Raw genomic sequence first — 13,493 nt, 5'->3', positions numbered from 1 at the left:
CAAATGCAGTACTAGAAGTGGTACCCAATCTGTGCCCGAGTGTGACGGACCTGGAAGAACGTTTCAGGTGGTTGCTGAACTGTATACCAAGCTGAAACGTGAAGCAGATCGGGTTGGATTGAAGGTAAATACGTCGAAGACGAAATATCTGCTGGCTGGAGGAACCGAGCGTGATAGAGCTCGCATAGGCAGACGCGTGACGATCGACGGGGATGAGTTCGAGGTGGTGGACGAATTTGTCTACCTCGGATCATTGATAACGTCGGATAACAACTGCAGCAGAGAAATTCGAAGACGTATCATCGCCGGAAGTCGTGCTTACTATGGACTCCACAAGACCTTGCGGTCTGGTAAACTTCACTTCCGTACTAAGTGTACCATGTACAAGACGCTAATAAGAACGGTAGTCCTCTACGGGCATGAGACGTGCTTAGGACGATCTTCGGCGGAGTATGTGAGAACGGCGTATGGAGGAGAAGAATGAACCACGAGCTTGCGCAACTCTACGGTGAACCCAGTATCACGAAAGTCGCCAAAGCTGGAAGGGTACGATGGGCAGGACACGTTGTGAGAATGCCGGACAACAATCCCGCAAAAATGATGTTCAACTCAAATCCGGCCGGTACAAGACGAAGGGGAGCGCAACGAGCTAGATGTTTTGACCAAGTGGAGCAGGATCTTGGAAGTGTGGGGCGATCGAGGAATTGGAGGTTAGCAGCCATGGACCGAGTTAGTTGGCGTGACATTGTGGCGCAGGTCATGTCTTGAAGGACGTAGAGCCAACAAAAATAAAAGTAAGCCCGGCTGAAAATTATCGATGAGTAGCATGTTCTTATGATAAAAAATAGGGAGCCGGATTCTATTCTTGGCACTTTTGATTCACTTCGGCAGTGGGGTTTTCTGAAAGCTACTGAGCTCATTTTTGGCCACAATATGCGTCGTATTGAAGTGCTTCTTATTGCAAAATTTCAATTCGGCCGCGAAAAACCCCTCATGCCAAAGTGAATCATGGAAGTGCACAATTAGCTCTGCACCCTACCTAACAAATTTGCATTGGTTGCTTTTTTTTTGTCTGCCATCTTGTATTTAAGAACCAACGAATCTGCCCCAGTCTATTAACTTTCTATGTCGTCAAGGTACCAAGACATCCATATTACGCCCAATTACATGAAATCCCATCAGCTGCGGTGGAAGCTGTATGTTCATCAATGCAGACAACTTTATTTCCTTCACTAAAGATTGCTGATAAGTAAGACATGCTACGGCATCCATCTGGCTGTTAGTTTAGCTTTCAATATAAGAAAAAGTATAGACTTCACCATCAATATTACTAAATGAAGTACATGGTTGCAGGTAGAGACAAAGGACAGAAAAAATCACCCTATTAAAGACGTTGACTCTTCTAAATGGCTATTTGTAAGCATTAAGCTTGAACATTGAAAAATGTAGACTAACGGTATTTTCGAGTCTGGACAGTAGGTACTCAGTGAGAAACTGTAAACCTCAGTGCGGTGAAGACGATAAAGCTATACCAACAAAAAATAAATAAAACGGCTTCATGGTGGATGAGACAATCAAATGACAGAAACAAGCATTTCACAACTTTATTCAATAGATCATCTTCTAAACCTAAACACTGCATGATTTCATGTCATGTCTCACAAACATGTCGTTGTTGCACCACCAGCTGAATACCACCCTCGGTCGTCAGTATGAACGATCTCGGCTTCATCCTCAGCTCGGTGTGCTGATCCTCGGGGTTCGCCAGACTGAACTTGAACTTCCTGAGCAGCGTCACGACGGCCACCTTCGACTGCAGGATCCCCAATCGCATCCCAATGCACAGCCGAGGCCCGGCACCGAACCCGAAGTATGCTTTGCTCTGGGTGCCGCCCTCGAAACGATCGGGCTGGAAGTCGTTCGGTTGCGGGAAGTATTGCGGATCGCGGTGCATTCCCATTAGAGGGACCACTATGGGTGTGCCCTTCTCGACGATCACGTCCGTTTCGGGAATGCGGTAGGTCTTGGTACACTCTCGGTTGAGGATCGCCACCGGCGGATACTTCCGGACGGTTTCTTCCAGGCACTGCTCGAGGTATTTCATCGATGCTAGGCTGGCGTAGGTGAGGTTACCTTCGTGCTCTGCGAGGACTGTGTCGATTTCCTGATGAACCTTTGCCTGGATGTCCTGATGTCGGGCGAGTTCGAAGAGACAGAACGACACGGTAGATGATGAGGTTTCGTAGCCAGCTACGAAGAACACCATCACCTGGGCTGTTACTTCATCGATCGATAGACTTTTAATAGCGTTTTTGGGCGCTGAATCCTCCGTCCACTGGACACCGTTACGCTTCAAGCTAACGCCGTTACGTAGCTGAAGTAATAGCTGCATCATATCCTTCCGGTGAACTCCTTCCTTTTCACGGTGTTCTATCGTCTTCCGTACCAACTCAGTCATGAATTCTTGGATAACCGGCGCTATTGATTTACTCCCGAGCATCACCTTCAGCTTTGGGAACCAGAATGCCAAAGCCAAGCGGAGCGAAGTAATCAAATCATGCGCCAGAACCTTCTCGCCCATCCGTCTGAAGAGATCGTCTCGGTTGTTGATCGAGTCCATGTCGATTCCGTACGCCACCGAAGCGATCACATCAGACGTATAGCAAGCGGCCAGTTCCTTCACCTCAACCACTTCCGACGTGGCGATCTCCTTGAGGAAGCGCTTTTGCAAAATTGTCGCCTTCTCGACCAACAGCGGAAACATCTCCTTCAAACTCCCTGAGCTGAACGTTGGAGTCAGCTTTGCCCGCAGGTTCTTCCACTTGACGCCACCGAGGGCGAACAGATGACCACTCATCGGATCGGTTTCCTCGTCCACATGGATCCCCCGGTCATGGAAGTGTTCAAAATCTCGCGTCAGGATGTTCTTCACCAGTTCCGGGTCGTTGATGAGCAGGGCCGGACGTAGGGATAGATAGATTCCCACGAATGGGAGGTGCTTGGTACGATGATACAGATTGGCGTACGTCGAGGGGATACCGTTCTTCTGGCAGAAGAATTCGCTGAAGTTTCCGAACGGGAACGAAGGATCCAGCTGAGGAACGCCGCAACGTGTCCAGTAACGGAATTGCAGCCATATCAGAACGGTTACTAGGGGGGCGCTCAGTGCCAAGAATGCCAGCAACATTATTGTGGGATAGTCACTTCTTCAATGAGCCAATAACTTAGTCCTTTCCGTTGATAAATGCGGTTATAAATTGCACTATCGCGTAGGTCGTTACTAGTAAACTATCACGTGTCGAAAGTTGATTTTCAACAATCTTCTTAACTGTCTGGGGATTCAAATTCTAGGAGGTGTTTCATTCAATCACAAGCTCACTGATTCTTTGATTGAGCAAATCTTCTCATTCACTGAATTAGAACTTATTCAATTTCAAGAATAAGTCAATCGTTCGTTCACTATTTCGAAATAATCGTTCTGGCGGTTATTTTTTTCTTCTTCGTTGAAAACACGTGTGTACTGACTGGGCGCGGAAAAACTAATGAAGGGATTTGTTTCCGATCAAGAACCGGATGGGCGGATGATTGGTACTAGCCCAACTAGTAAAAGCCAATTCCGTTCGCCACTAGCTTACAAGCATTTTAATTGAAAGCATGTAGAATAGCATACGTTTGATTCTGGCTTTCGCAAATGTTTTTGCTTAGCCATCATACTGTTTTGTATGTGGAGGCGCTGCCCATTCAAGCATAGCAATGGTCTAATGCGTTTCGGAAGAAATGCTATCGAATCGTAATGCGTGGCCTTGGCGCCACTGCAATATGAGCAACTAACAACGTGATGTGGACACTGCGCTGATGATTTATTGGAGAGAAAGAGAAAATCAAAGTGCACAATTATTATCAATGGGGTTTACCTAGCAGCTAAGTTCTAAATGAACCCTCTCAATTTTAATGCGAACGTTTATCACTTCCTTAGTTATCGAATCAGTGATGGCCATGAAAATTTTTATCTTTTAGCTTCCTTCCGACTTTAACCCTTTCAGGACGACTATTCCCTACGGATATTTATTGTATGAATTTGCTTAGTATTCATCATCCATCCAAACTTAGTAGGATTCATCATGTATAATGGACATAGCGTCCCTTCTCCTCGTCTTGCGTTGCTTAGGATGTTCCAGTTTTTCCAAATTATTGTTGAGTTAAGAATGACCTTAACTTAAGAATATTTATGAAATACTAGTCATAGCATGATCACTTGTAGGTGAAGTAGCATTTTCAACTTCCATAGATGAAGGAGCCAAAAAAATGTATGATTAAAATATCATGATTAGATTAGATATATAGGGGCCTTCCTTAGCCGAGTGGTTAGAGTCTGCGGTTATGCTGAAGGTGTCTGGGTTACTTACTTCTAATCATCATTTTTCAAGGAAACCAATATCCAATAAAGCTCTTTTGGAATTGCACCATACATGACTTCTGGGGTCATTATGTCCGGGATATTATGGCGCATTTTTAACAAAATTATATCCAACGTGTGGTGTTTTACTCGAATCTTTAAAACACAATGCAATTTAAATGTAGTTATTAATTTATTATCACTTATGTTGCACTAATACAAACTGATTGCATTCCACTGCTGGTAGAAAAACTAACTGACTCTCGTCCTCATTTTTCACCCTACGCCTGCTATGATTTTGTTAATTTGAATTTCTCGCAAACCACCACATCTCCTTTTTTCCATAAGCGAGGATCTATGCATCATCAGTGGTATGTATGACGTAGTCCTGGTATCATGGCTCCGATCGATTTGCACAACGGCTTGGACGTGGTGCATCAGATCTGGAAACAGGTTGTTGACCCTCGACTGCACGATGTTCTTCTGTTTCAGGATAGATTTCTTCAGATGTGGAAATTTTCTTAACATGAGCCACATTCCTCTCAGTTATTCTTCCTGACACTGGATCTGTTATTTTCACCCGATTCCCAGTTCTCTCCAAAACTTCATATTCCGTTTTGTCGTATGTAGCGGTTAATTTTCCAGCTGAAATAATATTCTGAAGAAGCACTTTGTCTCCTACCTGAATGTCTGAAGGTCTGGCATGACGTCTCAAATCTTCTCTCTCCTTTCCTTTATGCTTCATAACCGTGTCTCTATCGTGAACCCCGGTACTTGCTGGTAACATTGTTTCAAGGTCGGTTATAGATGGCAACTTTGAGCGAATTACTCGGTTCTGTAGAAGTGCGGTAGGAGCTTTCCCGGTTACCGAGTGCGGGGTGGTGTTGTACATCATCATATATTGGAGCAGGTCTACTTTCCAATCTCGATTGAGAGAGTGGCTAATCTTGAGACGCTTAAGCAGTGAGCTGTTTTGTCGCTCCACCTCTCCATTAGCTTGTGGCCAGTATGGGGAAGTATGGTTTAGAGTAATGTTTCTCGTGAAACAGTAGTCTTCAAAGTCCTTACTAATAAACTGCCGTCCATTATCCAGTGTTATTGATTTTGGATACCCCAATCGTACAAAAATCGGCTCGAGACGCTTGATGGTTTCTTCTGATGTGATTTTGTTCATTACACAAATCTCCTTATATCGGCTGTAATAGTCCACGACTACCAGCAGATACTCATTGGATGGTAACGGACCTAGGAAATCCATTGCGACATCTACCCATGGTTCATTCGGCATCTTTCGACGCTGCATCGGTTCCGGAGCTGAAGGCTTACTAACCAAGCGACATCCTTCACAGTTCTTTACAGTTTTTCGTGCATCTCCATCGATTCCCGGCCACCACACTCTATCTCTCAGTCTGGTTATCATAACCGTTTCGCCTGGGTGAGCCTCATGTGCACGTTGCAACATCCGTGAACGCAGTTGCTTCGGTATCACTAGACGACATCCTCGGATGACGCATCCTTCTAGCAAACTAAGATCTTTTTGGAATGGAATGTATGCTTTAGCCCCTGTTCTAGTTACTTCGTTATTCCAATCTGATCTTAATAAAGCATCTCTTACCAAGAGTAACTCAGGGTCTGTTTCTAACGTATTCTTAATTTCAGATACGTCGATTGCTACTGATTCTGTAATCGCGTTTATGTACAGATGATCATCTGAGCTGTCAGTGTCTTCGTCATCACTTGGAATGGTTAGACGTGATAAGGGATCAGCGATATTTTCCTTCCCTGGCTTGTAAATTACACGAAATTTAAAGGGCTGTAGCCTTAGGACCCATCTTTCGATTCGGCCAGGAGGTTGCGAAGAGGATTTGAAAATTGTAGTGAGGGGTCGATGATCAGTTTCTAACTCGAATTCCCGACCGAGAAGATATAGCCGGAATTGTTCAACGCTCCAAATTATAGCCAAAGCTTCCTTTTCTGTTTGGCAATAACGACGTTCTGATGCGGACAAGCTTTTGCTGGCATACGATATGATTACCGGGCGGTCGTCAGTTTCGTCTTCGAATTGTAATAAAATCGCCCCTAATCCTACTGGTGACGCATCAGCAACAATCCTGGTCCGGCGTTCATTATTGAAATATCCTAGTACAGGATACGAACATACTGCTTCCTTCAGCTTACTAAACGCGATCTCGTGTTGAGGAGTCCAATGAAACGTACGACCTCTAGATATCAATTGTCGGAGCTCAAACGTCATTGTTGCAAGATCAGGAATGAATCGGCCAATGTACCCTACCAGACCCAGAAAACTTCGAACTTCTTTGGCAGTTCTGGGGGATCTAAAGTTCATTACAGCAGCTATTTTATTATCAGTCGGGCTGAGCCCACCTCGGGAAATATGATGACCTAGGAATTCAGTCTCAGTAACCTTGAATTTGCATTTCTTGGTATTGAGAACTACATTATGAGCCTCCAATGTTTCAAGAGCACGCGCAAGAGCAGCATCATGCTCTTCTTCATTTTTCCCATATATGAATATGTCATCTTGGTAGTTGAACGTATTTGGGCAGTTGCAAAGTAATTGCTCGATTATCCTTTGGAAATATTCTGAAGCGCTACAAATGCCGAACATCAAGCGAGTATATCGAAACATTCCTAGATGAGTTATGAATGTTGTGATATATCGATTCGTGCAGCTCGACTTGATGATACGCATCTTTTATGTCGAATCTGGAGAACCACTGTGATCCATTTAATCTAATAACAATAAAACTTGTTAGCATCAATTGTTGTTAGACTTTTTTTATCAATGTTACCTAGCCAGAAGGTCATCTAACGTTGGAATCACATGGTATTGTCGTTTGATCGCTGTGTTCGCTCGTCGCATGTCCATACACAACCGCACATTGCCGTCATCTTTAATAACGATTACCATTGGGGACACCCACGGACTCGGTTGGTCGACCCTTTCGATTATACCCAATCTTAATAGACGGTTGATTTGATCTTCAACTTGATTACGTAATGCAATAGGGACGCGACGGACATGTTGCACCACCGGAGTCACACTGTCGTCGATTTCAATGCGTAATTTTACTCCTAGATAAACATAAATTCACCCAATGTTCTTTATTATCATGACAATTCTTATATTAAACTATACCTTTGATTACAGGAAATTTCTCCACCGAACCGTCAGCCACGTGCTGAATTGTATCTTATTTTTCCATGGAGCTTGGTAGACCGATTAGGAGAACTCCCAGTTCTTTGGCAGACACGCGTCCCAAAAGATTCTGTTCGCTGACCTTCACGACGTAAAACTGAGCAGTCGAAGGTTTACGAGTGCCATTGACAATGCGAATTTCTGCCTCAAAAGTGCACAGAATTTCTAACATGCCACGTTGAGCGTACGCGGATAACTGTTTATCGGATGGTTTTACATCGATTATAGCAGCATTTTTCCCTTTCAAATAGTTCCATGTGGACTCGTTAATAATGTTGAACTTCGAGCCTGAATCGATCATCATTTCAATAAGTACTTGACACACCTTACACCAGATCATCTCATCGTGGTTGTCGCTGATGGCGTAGACGAAAGAATCGATCTTGCGTTCATTTGTTATCTCGTTCACATTCTTCACCTTGTCATTGAAGGTCCTGGGCATCTTCAGACGACTTGAATTTTGTTGCTTGTTAAATTCTTCAATTTTACGTTTCTTCGGAATTGATGATGACGGCTTGTATTTGTTCGGATCTGTCCTACACTTCTTCGCAAAATGACCAAAGAAATTGCAAATCCGACATTGTTCATGCTTAGCTGGGCAAAGGTCCTCTGTTTTATGCAGACTATTTCCACACCTACCGCATTCGGTGATCGTCCGACCCTGAGTTTGACGCATGGTCTGCACATTAGAGAACTTCTCATTGATTTTGTTCACAAGTGTCCCTCCGCCGGTAATACTCATAACGTTACCGTGGGGATGTTGGTGCAGCTCACGCACTTGTTGTTGAATGGACAAATGAGAGTTTTCCAGCTTGGTCAAATCATCCAGATTGATATTCGATTTCTCTAGAATTTTTCGCCGGAGATCTGGTGGGGCCAACATTACCACTTTATCAATCACAGCAGCATCTTTACTCTCGCGTTCAGTCGACCCGAACTGACATTTGTTGGCCATTGTCTTTGCCCTCAACAAGAACTTATCGAGCGTTTCACCAGCCGATGGTTGTAAGTTCCAAAATGAGTAGCGCTCAAACGTGTCATATCGCTTTGGTGAGAAGTATGCATCCAACCTACGGATCACGGTGCTGAACTCGTCCTCATCTTCTGTGGCATCGACATCGTGGGTTGGAAGGCTTTCGTAGACTCGTTGAAGTTGTCGGCCTCCCACGGCAAGAAAGATACTCTTCAGCTTATTCCTCTTCTTTTTGCTGACAGCCTCAGCAGCGTATTCAAATTGCTTTTTAAAGTCGAACTATGCTTGCCGGAGTTCAGATAGGGGAACGGTCTCGCACTCGAATGGTGGAATTTTGAATAGTTGATCTTCAGTGCGCATCGTACCTTCGTGCTGTGCGTACACGAATTCTCTCTGCTCTTGGAAGTTTTCTTAAAAACTACCTAAAGCAATAAAACAGTACTTTTCAGTGCTACACAAACAGTACTTTTCAGTGCTAAAATTAAAAACGGTACTTTTCAGTGCTACTTAAACAGTACTTTTCAGTACTATTTTTTCTACTATTGATCCCTTTACGATCCTTGTTTGGACCCGTGCCTTCGATTTTTCGTTGGACCCGTTGGCGAAAGCTAGCGGTGGTAATCCTTCTTGGACACCGTCTAGGGAAAAAACCTCTCGAAGGTCACGTCTTTCTCGTTTATTAACTAAACATGGTATCAACAACTAACAAAAGGAAGGGTGAATCTCTGAATTCACTACTTCCTTCCAAAAAAGTGGGTTTTAAAACTGTCACTACACGTGGCAAGAATGGAAGAAAGGACGCTTCCCCGGAATGCGAAGTTTCTTCCAAGGGTGAAATGAATAATTGTATCGAAATGAGCAATCAGTTCGATGCTCTAGACAAATTTTCCGAACACCAAATCGAAGCAGCCTCTAGCCCAGGCTCTTTGATTCAAGTGAGGAAGCAAAGAGTGCCGCCTATCGTGGTCAGTTGTTCCGAATTTGGGGGATTTAGGCAGGAGATCTTGAACTCCATTAGGGGAATCAAGGTTTCCTTCCAAATCGCAAAGAAAGGAGACTGTCGCGTTTTGCCGGAAACTCTTAAAGATCGTGAACTTCTTCTCAAATATCTTGAAGAGAAGAAGCACAAATTTTTTACTTATGACGACAAAACTGAACGTTTGTTCAAAGTTGTCTTGAAAGGTCTCTCAAGTGACTATAAATCACCTGAAGAGATCAAAAATGGAATAAATGATATACAGTGACCCCACGCAGTTGAATCACCCACAATTTATGAATCAGCTGATTTCAAAAGACAAAATAATGGTCAAACTTGTCACAAAACATCACAGAATTACTTTTACACTTAGTTTCTTATCAGTAAAAATAATTCTGTGATGTTTTGTGACAAGTTTGATAATAATTTTGTCTTTTGGAGTCTGCTGATTCATAAATTGTGGGTGATTCAACTGCGTGGGGTCACTGTACTTGGATTTTCCCCAGTCCAAGTAATCATTATGAAAAAGAGAACCCAATCTGGCATTGTTCGGAAAGGGCTTTCTCAAGAATTTTATTTAGTTCACTTTAACAAAAAAGAACTAAATAATATTAAAGCTTTAGAAAAAGCAAAACTTTTGTTTGATGTCCGTGTGACATGGGAACATTTCCAGAAACCTGGAGGAAATTACCAGAACCCCACTCAGTGCCGTCGGTGCCAAAAGTGGGGTCATGGTACAAAAAATTGTCGCATGGATGCTAAATGCATGATTTGCGGAGGTTCTTCTCACGCCAAAGACGTCTGTCCAGTGAAGGAAGATACCACCAAATTCATATGTTGTAATTGCGGGGCTAACCATAAGTCCAATTTTTGGAATTGTCCTTCACGAAAAAAGGTCATTGAGGCTCGTGCCAGGCAGATGAAAGATAACATCCGTTACGATAACGGTCGTTTCCGGAATTTGCCTGGTAGAGTATCGAACAATGCTCATTTTTCAGTTAACGATCGCTTGATCATGAATCATACCCATCAGGAAGATCATAATCATGCTCAGTCACAAACTAATTTTAATCCGTCGGGTAGCCGTTCGAATCTTTCTATTTCGAATGTATCTACCCACGGTAAATCCTTTGCCGATATCGTAGCAGGAAATTCGAACTCCTCCCCTGTTCGATCCATGGGTACCCATTCTACTAGTTTCAAATCAAATGGAAAAAACCCTACCGCCACAGGTAACTCCGCTTCTTCGTCTACCGAAAATTCCAATGGGAAATCACATGACATGTCTGCCTCTGATTTTAATTTTCTAACTGAACAATTGAATCTAATGATTGATGCAATGTTCAAAGCCACCACTATGACTGAAGCAGTCCAAGTAGGTGTAAAATTTACAAATCAAATTGTTATTGGATTACGTTTTTCTAATGGATCCAAATAATAATTTAAATATTTTAAATTGGAATGCTCGTTCTCTGAATGGTAAAGAGGACGAGCTGTTTAATTTTCTTACGGTTAATAACGTGCATATAGCAGTTATTACCGAAACGTATTTAAAACCTGGATCTAAACTCAAAAGAGATCCTAACTTTTTTGTTTATCGTAATGATCGACTTGATGGGGCATGTGGGGGAGTTGCAATCATCATTCATAGGCGTATAAAACATCAACTGTTTTCATCATTTGAAACTAAAGTTTTTGAAACTTTAGGTGTTTCTGTTGAAACACAGTTTGGTAAATATACTTTCATAGCTGCCTATTTGCCTTTTCAATGCTCTGGGCAGCAAGTTAATTTGCTCCAAACTGACTTGCGTAAATTGACTCGCAATAAGTCAAAATTTTTTGTCATTGGTGACTTTAATGCCAAACATCGGTCATGGAATAATTCTCAAAGTAATTCCAACGGCAGAATTTTATTTGATGAGTGCTCTTCAGGATATTTCTCAATTCAATACCCTGATAGCCCCACATGTTTTTCCTCTTCTAGAAATCCATCTACGATTGATTTGGTCTTAACCGACTCTAGTCATCTTTGTAGCCAACTGATTACTCATGCTGATTTTGATTCTGATCATGTCCCTGTTACATTTCAAATATCCCAAGAAGCGATTCTCAATCCTATCAGCTCCACTTTCAATTATTTACGAGCCGACTGGAATATATATAAAACGTATGTTGACTCTAATCTTGATGTTAACATTCCTTTAGAAACTAAACTTGATATTGACAATGCTCTTGAAACTTTAACAAATTCCATTGTTGAAGCCCGGAGCATTGCAATTCCAAAATGTGAAGTAAAATTTGAATCCGTGATTATAGACGATGATCTTAAACTCTTGATCCGTCTTAAAAACGTGAGGAGAAGGCAATTTCAACGCACTCGCGATCCTGCTATGAAAATTATATGGCAGGATTTGCAGAAAGAAATCAAGAAACGTTTTGCTCAATTAAGAAACAAAAATTTTGAAAATAAAATTTCTCAATTGGACCCTGGCTCTAAGCCCTTTTGGAAATTATCTAAAATCTTGAAAAAACCTCAGAAGCCAATACCGGCATTGAAAGAGGAAAACAAATTATTACTAACTAATTGCGAAAAAGCTCAAAAACTTGCTATGCAGTTTGAAAGTGCGCACAATTTTAATTTAGGACTTACTAGTCCAATTGAAAATCAAGTTACTCAGGAGTTCGAAAATATTTTCAATCAAGAGAACGTTTTCGAAAATGCCTGGGAGACTGATTTGGAAGAAGTGAGAACTATTATTAAAAAAATCAAAAACATGAAAGCTCCTGGCGATGATGGAATTTTCTACATCCTCATCAAGAAACTTCCAGAAAGTAGCTTATCATTTTTAGTTGATATATTTAACAAATGTTTTCAATTAGCATATTTTCCTGACAAATGGAAAAATGCTAAGGTTGTTCCAATTTTAAAACCAGACAAAAATCCTGCAGAAGCTTCTAGCTATCGTCCAATCAGTTTGCTTTCCTCCATCAGTAAACTTTTTGAAAAGGTTATTTTGAACAGAATGATGGCCCACATCAACGAAAATTCAATTTTTGCCAATGAACAGTTCGGATTCCGCCATGGACATTCGACCACTCATCAACTTTTACGTGTAACAAATTTGATCCGTTCCAACAAATCTGAAGGCTATTCTACTGGTCTTGCTCTTCTAGACATAGAAAAAGCATTCGACAGTGTTTGGCATGAAGGTTTGATTGTAAAATTAAAAAACTTTAATTTTCCAACATACATTGTTAGAATAATTCAAAGTTATCTGTCAAATCGTACACTTCAGGTTAATTATCAGAACTCTAGATCTCAAAGACTTCCTGTAAGAGCTGGTGTTCCTCAAGGCAGCATTTTGGGACCAATATTATACAATATTTTCACATCTGACTTACCTGAGTTACCTCAGGGATGTCAAAAATCTTTGTTTGCGGATGACACAGGCCTCTCCGCCAAAGGACGAAGCCTGCGTGTCATCTGTAGTCGATTGCAAAAAAGTTTGGATATTTTTTCTTCATACTTGCAAAAATGGAAGATTTCTCCTAATGCTTCCAAAACTCAACTAATAATATTCCCACATAAACCAAAAGCTCTTTATTTGAAACCTTCAAGTAGACATGTTGTCATGATGAGAGGGGTTCCAATAAATTGGTCAGATGAAGTTAAGTATCTAGGGCTCATGCTAGACAAGAATTTAACTTTCAAAAATCACATTGAGGGCATTCAAGCCAAATGTAATAATTATGTAAAATGTCTCTATCCCCTTATTAATAGAAAATCAAAACTTTGTCTTAAGAACAAGCTTTTGATATTCAAACAAATTTTCCTCCCTGGTATAGTACCAATGAGTTACAAAGAATATCCAATGTTGAAACATTGGAACAAATGTCAAATACAATCATTAATAATTTCAGGCAAAAA

At 41.7% G+C, this 13,493-nt stretch overlaps 1 protein-coding gene across 1 annotated transcript; it reads right to left on the bottom strand.

The window, feature by feature from the left end:
- Positions 1-1,582: 1,582 nt before the first annotated feature.
- Positions 1,583-3,525, bottom strand: LOC5580020 (probable cytochrome P450 6d5). Its single transcript, XM_001653853.2, has one exon. The coding sequence runs from the start codon at positions 3,185-3,187 to the stop codon at positions 1,652-1,654; it is 1,536 nt and encodes a 511-aa protein (XP_001653903.2). The 5' UTR covers positions 3,188-3,525; the 3' UTR covers positions 1,583-1,651.
- Positions 3,526-13,493: the final 9,968 nt, after the last annotated feature.

The sequence above is a fragment of the Aedes aegypti genome, chromosome 1 (assembly GCF_002204515.2).
Source record: "Aedes aegypti strain LVP_AGWG chromosome 1, AaegL5.0 Primary Assembly, whole genome shotgun sequence".
NCBI classification, from domain to species: Eukaryota; Metazoa; Arthropoda; class Insecta; order Diptera; family Culicidae; genus Aedes; species Aedes aegypti.
This window is presented reverse-complemented; position numbering and strand designations above follow the sequence as displayed.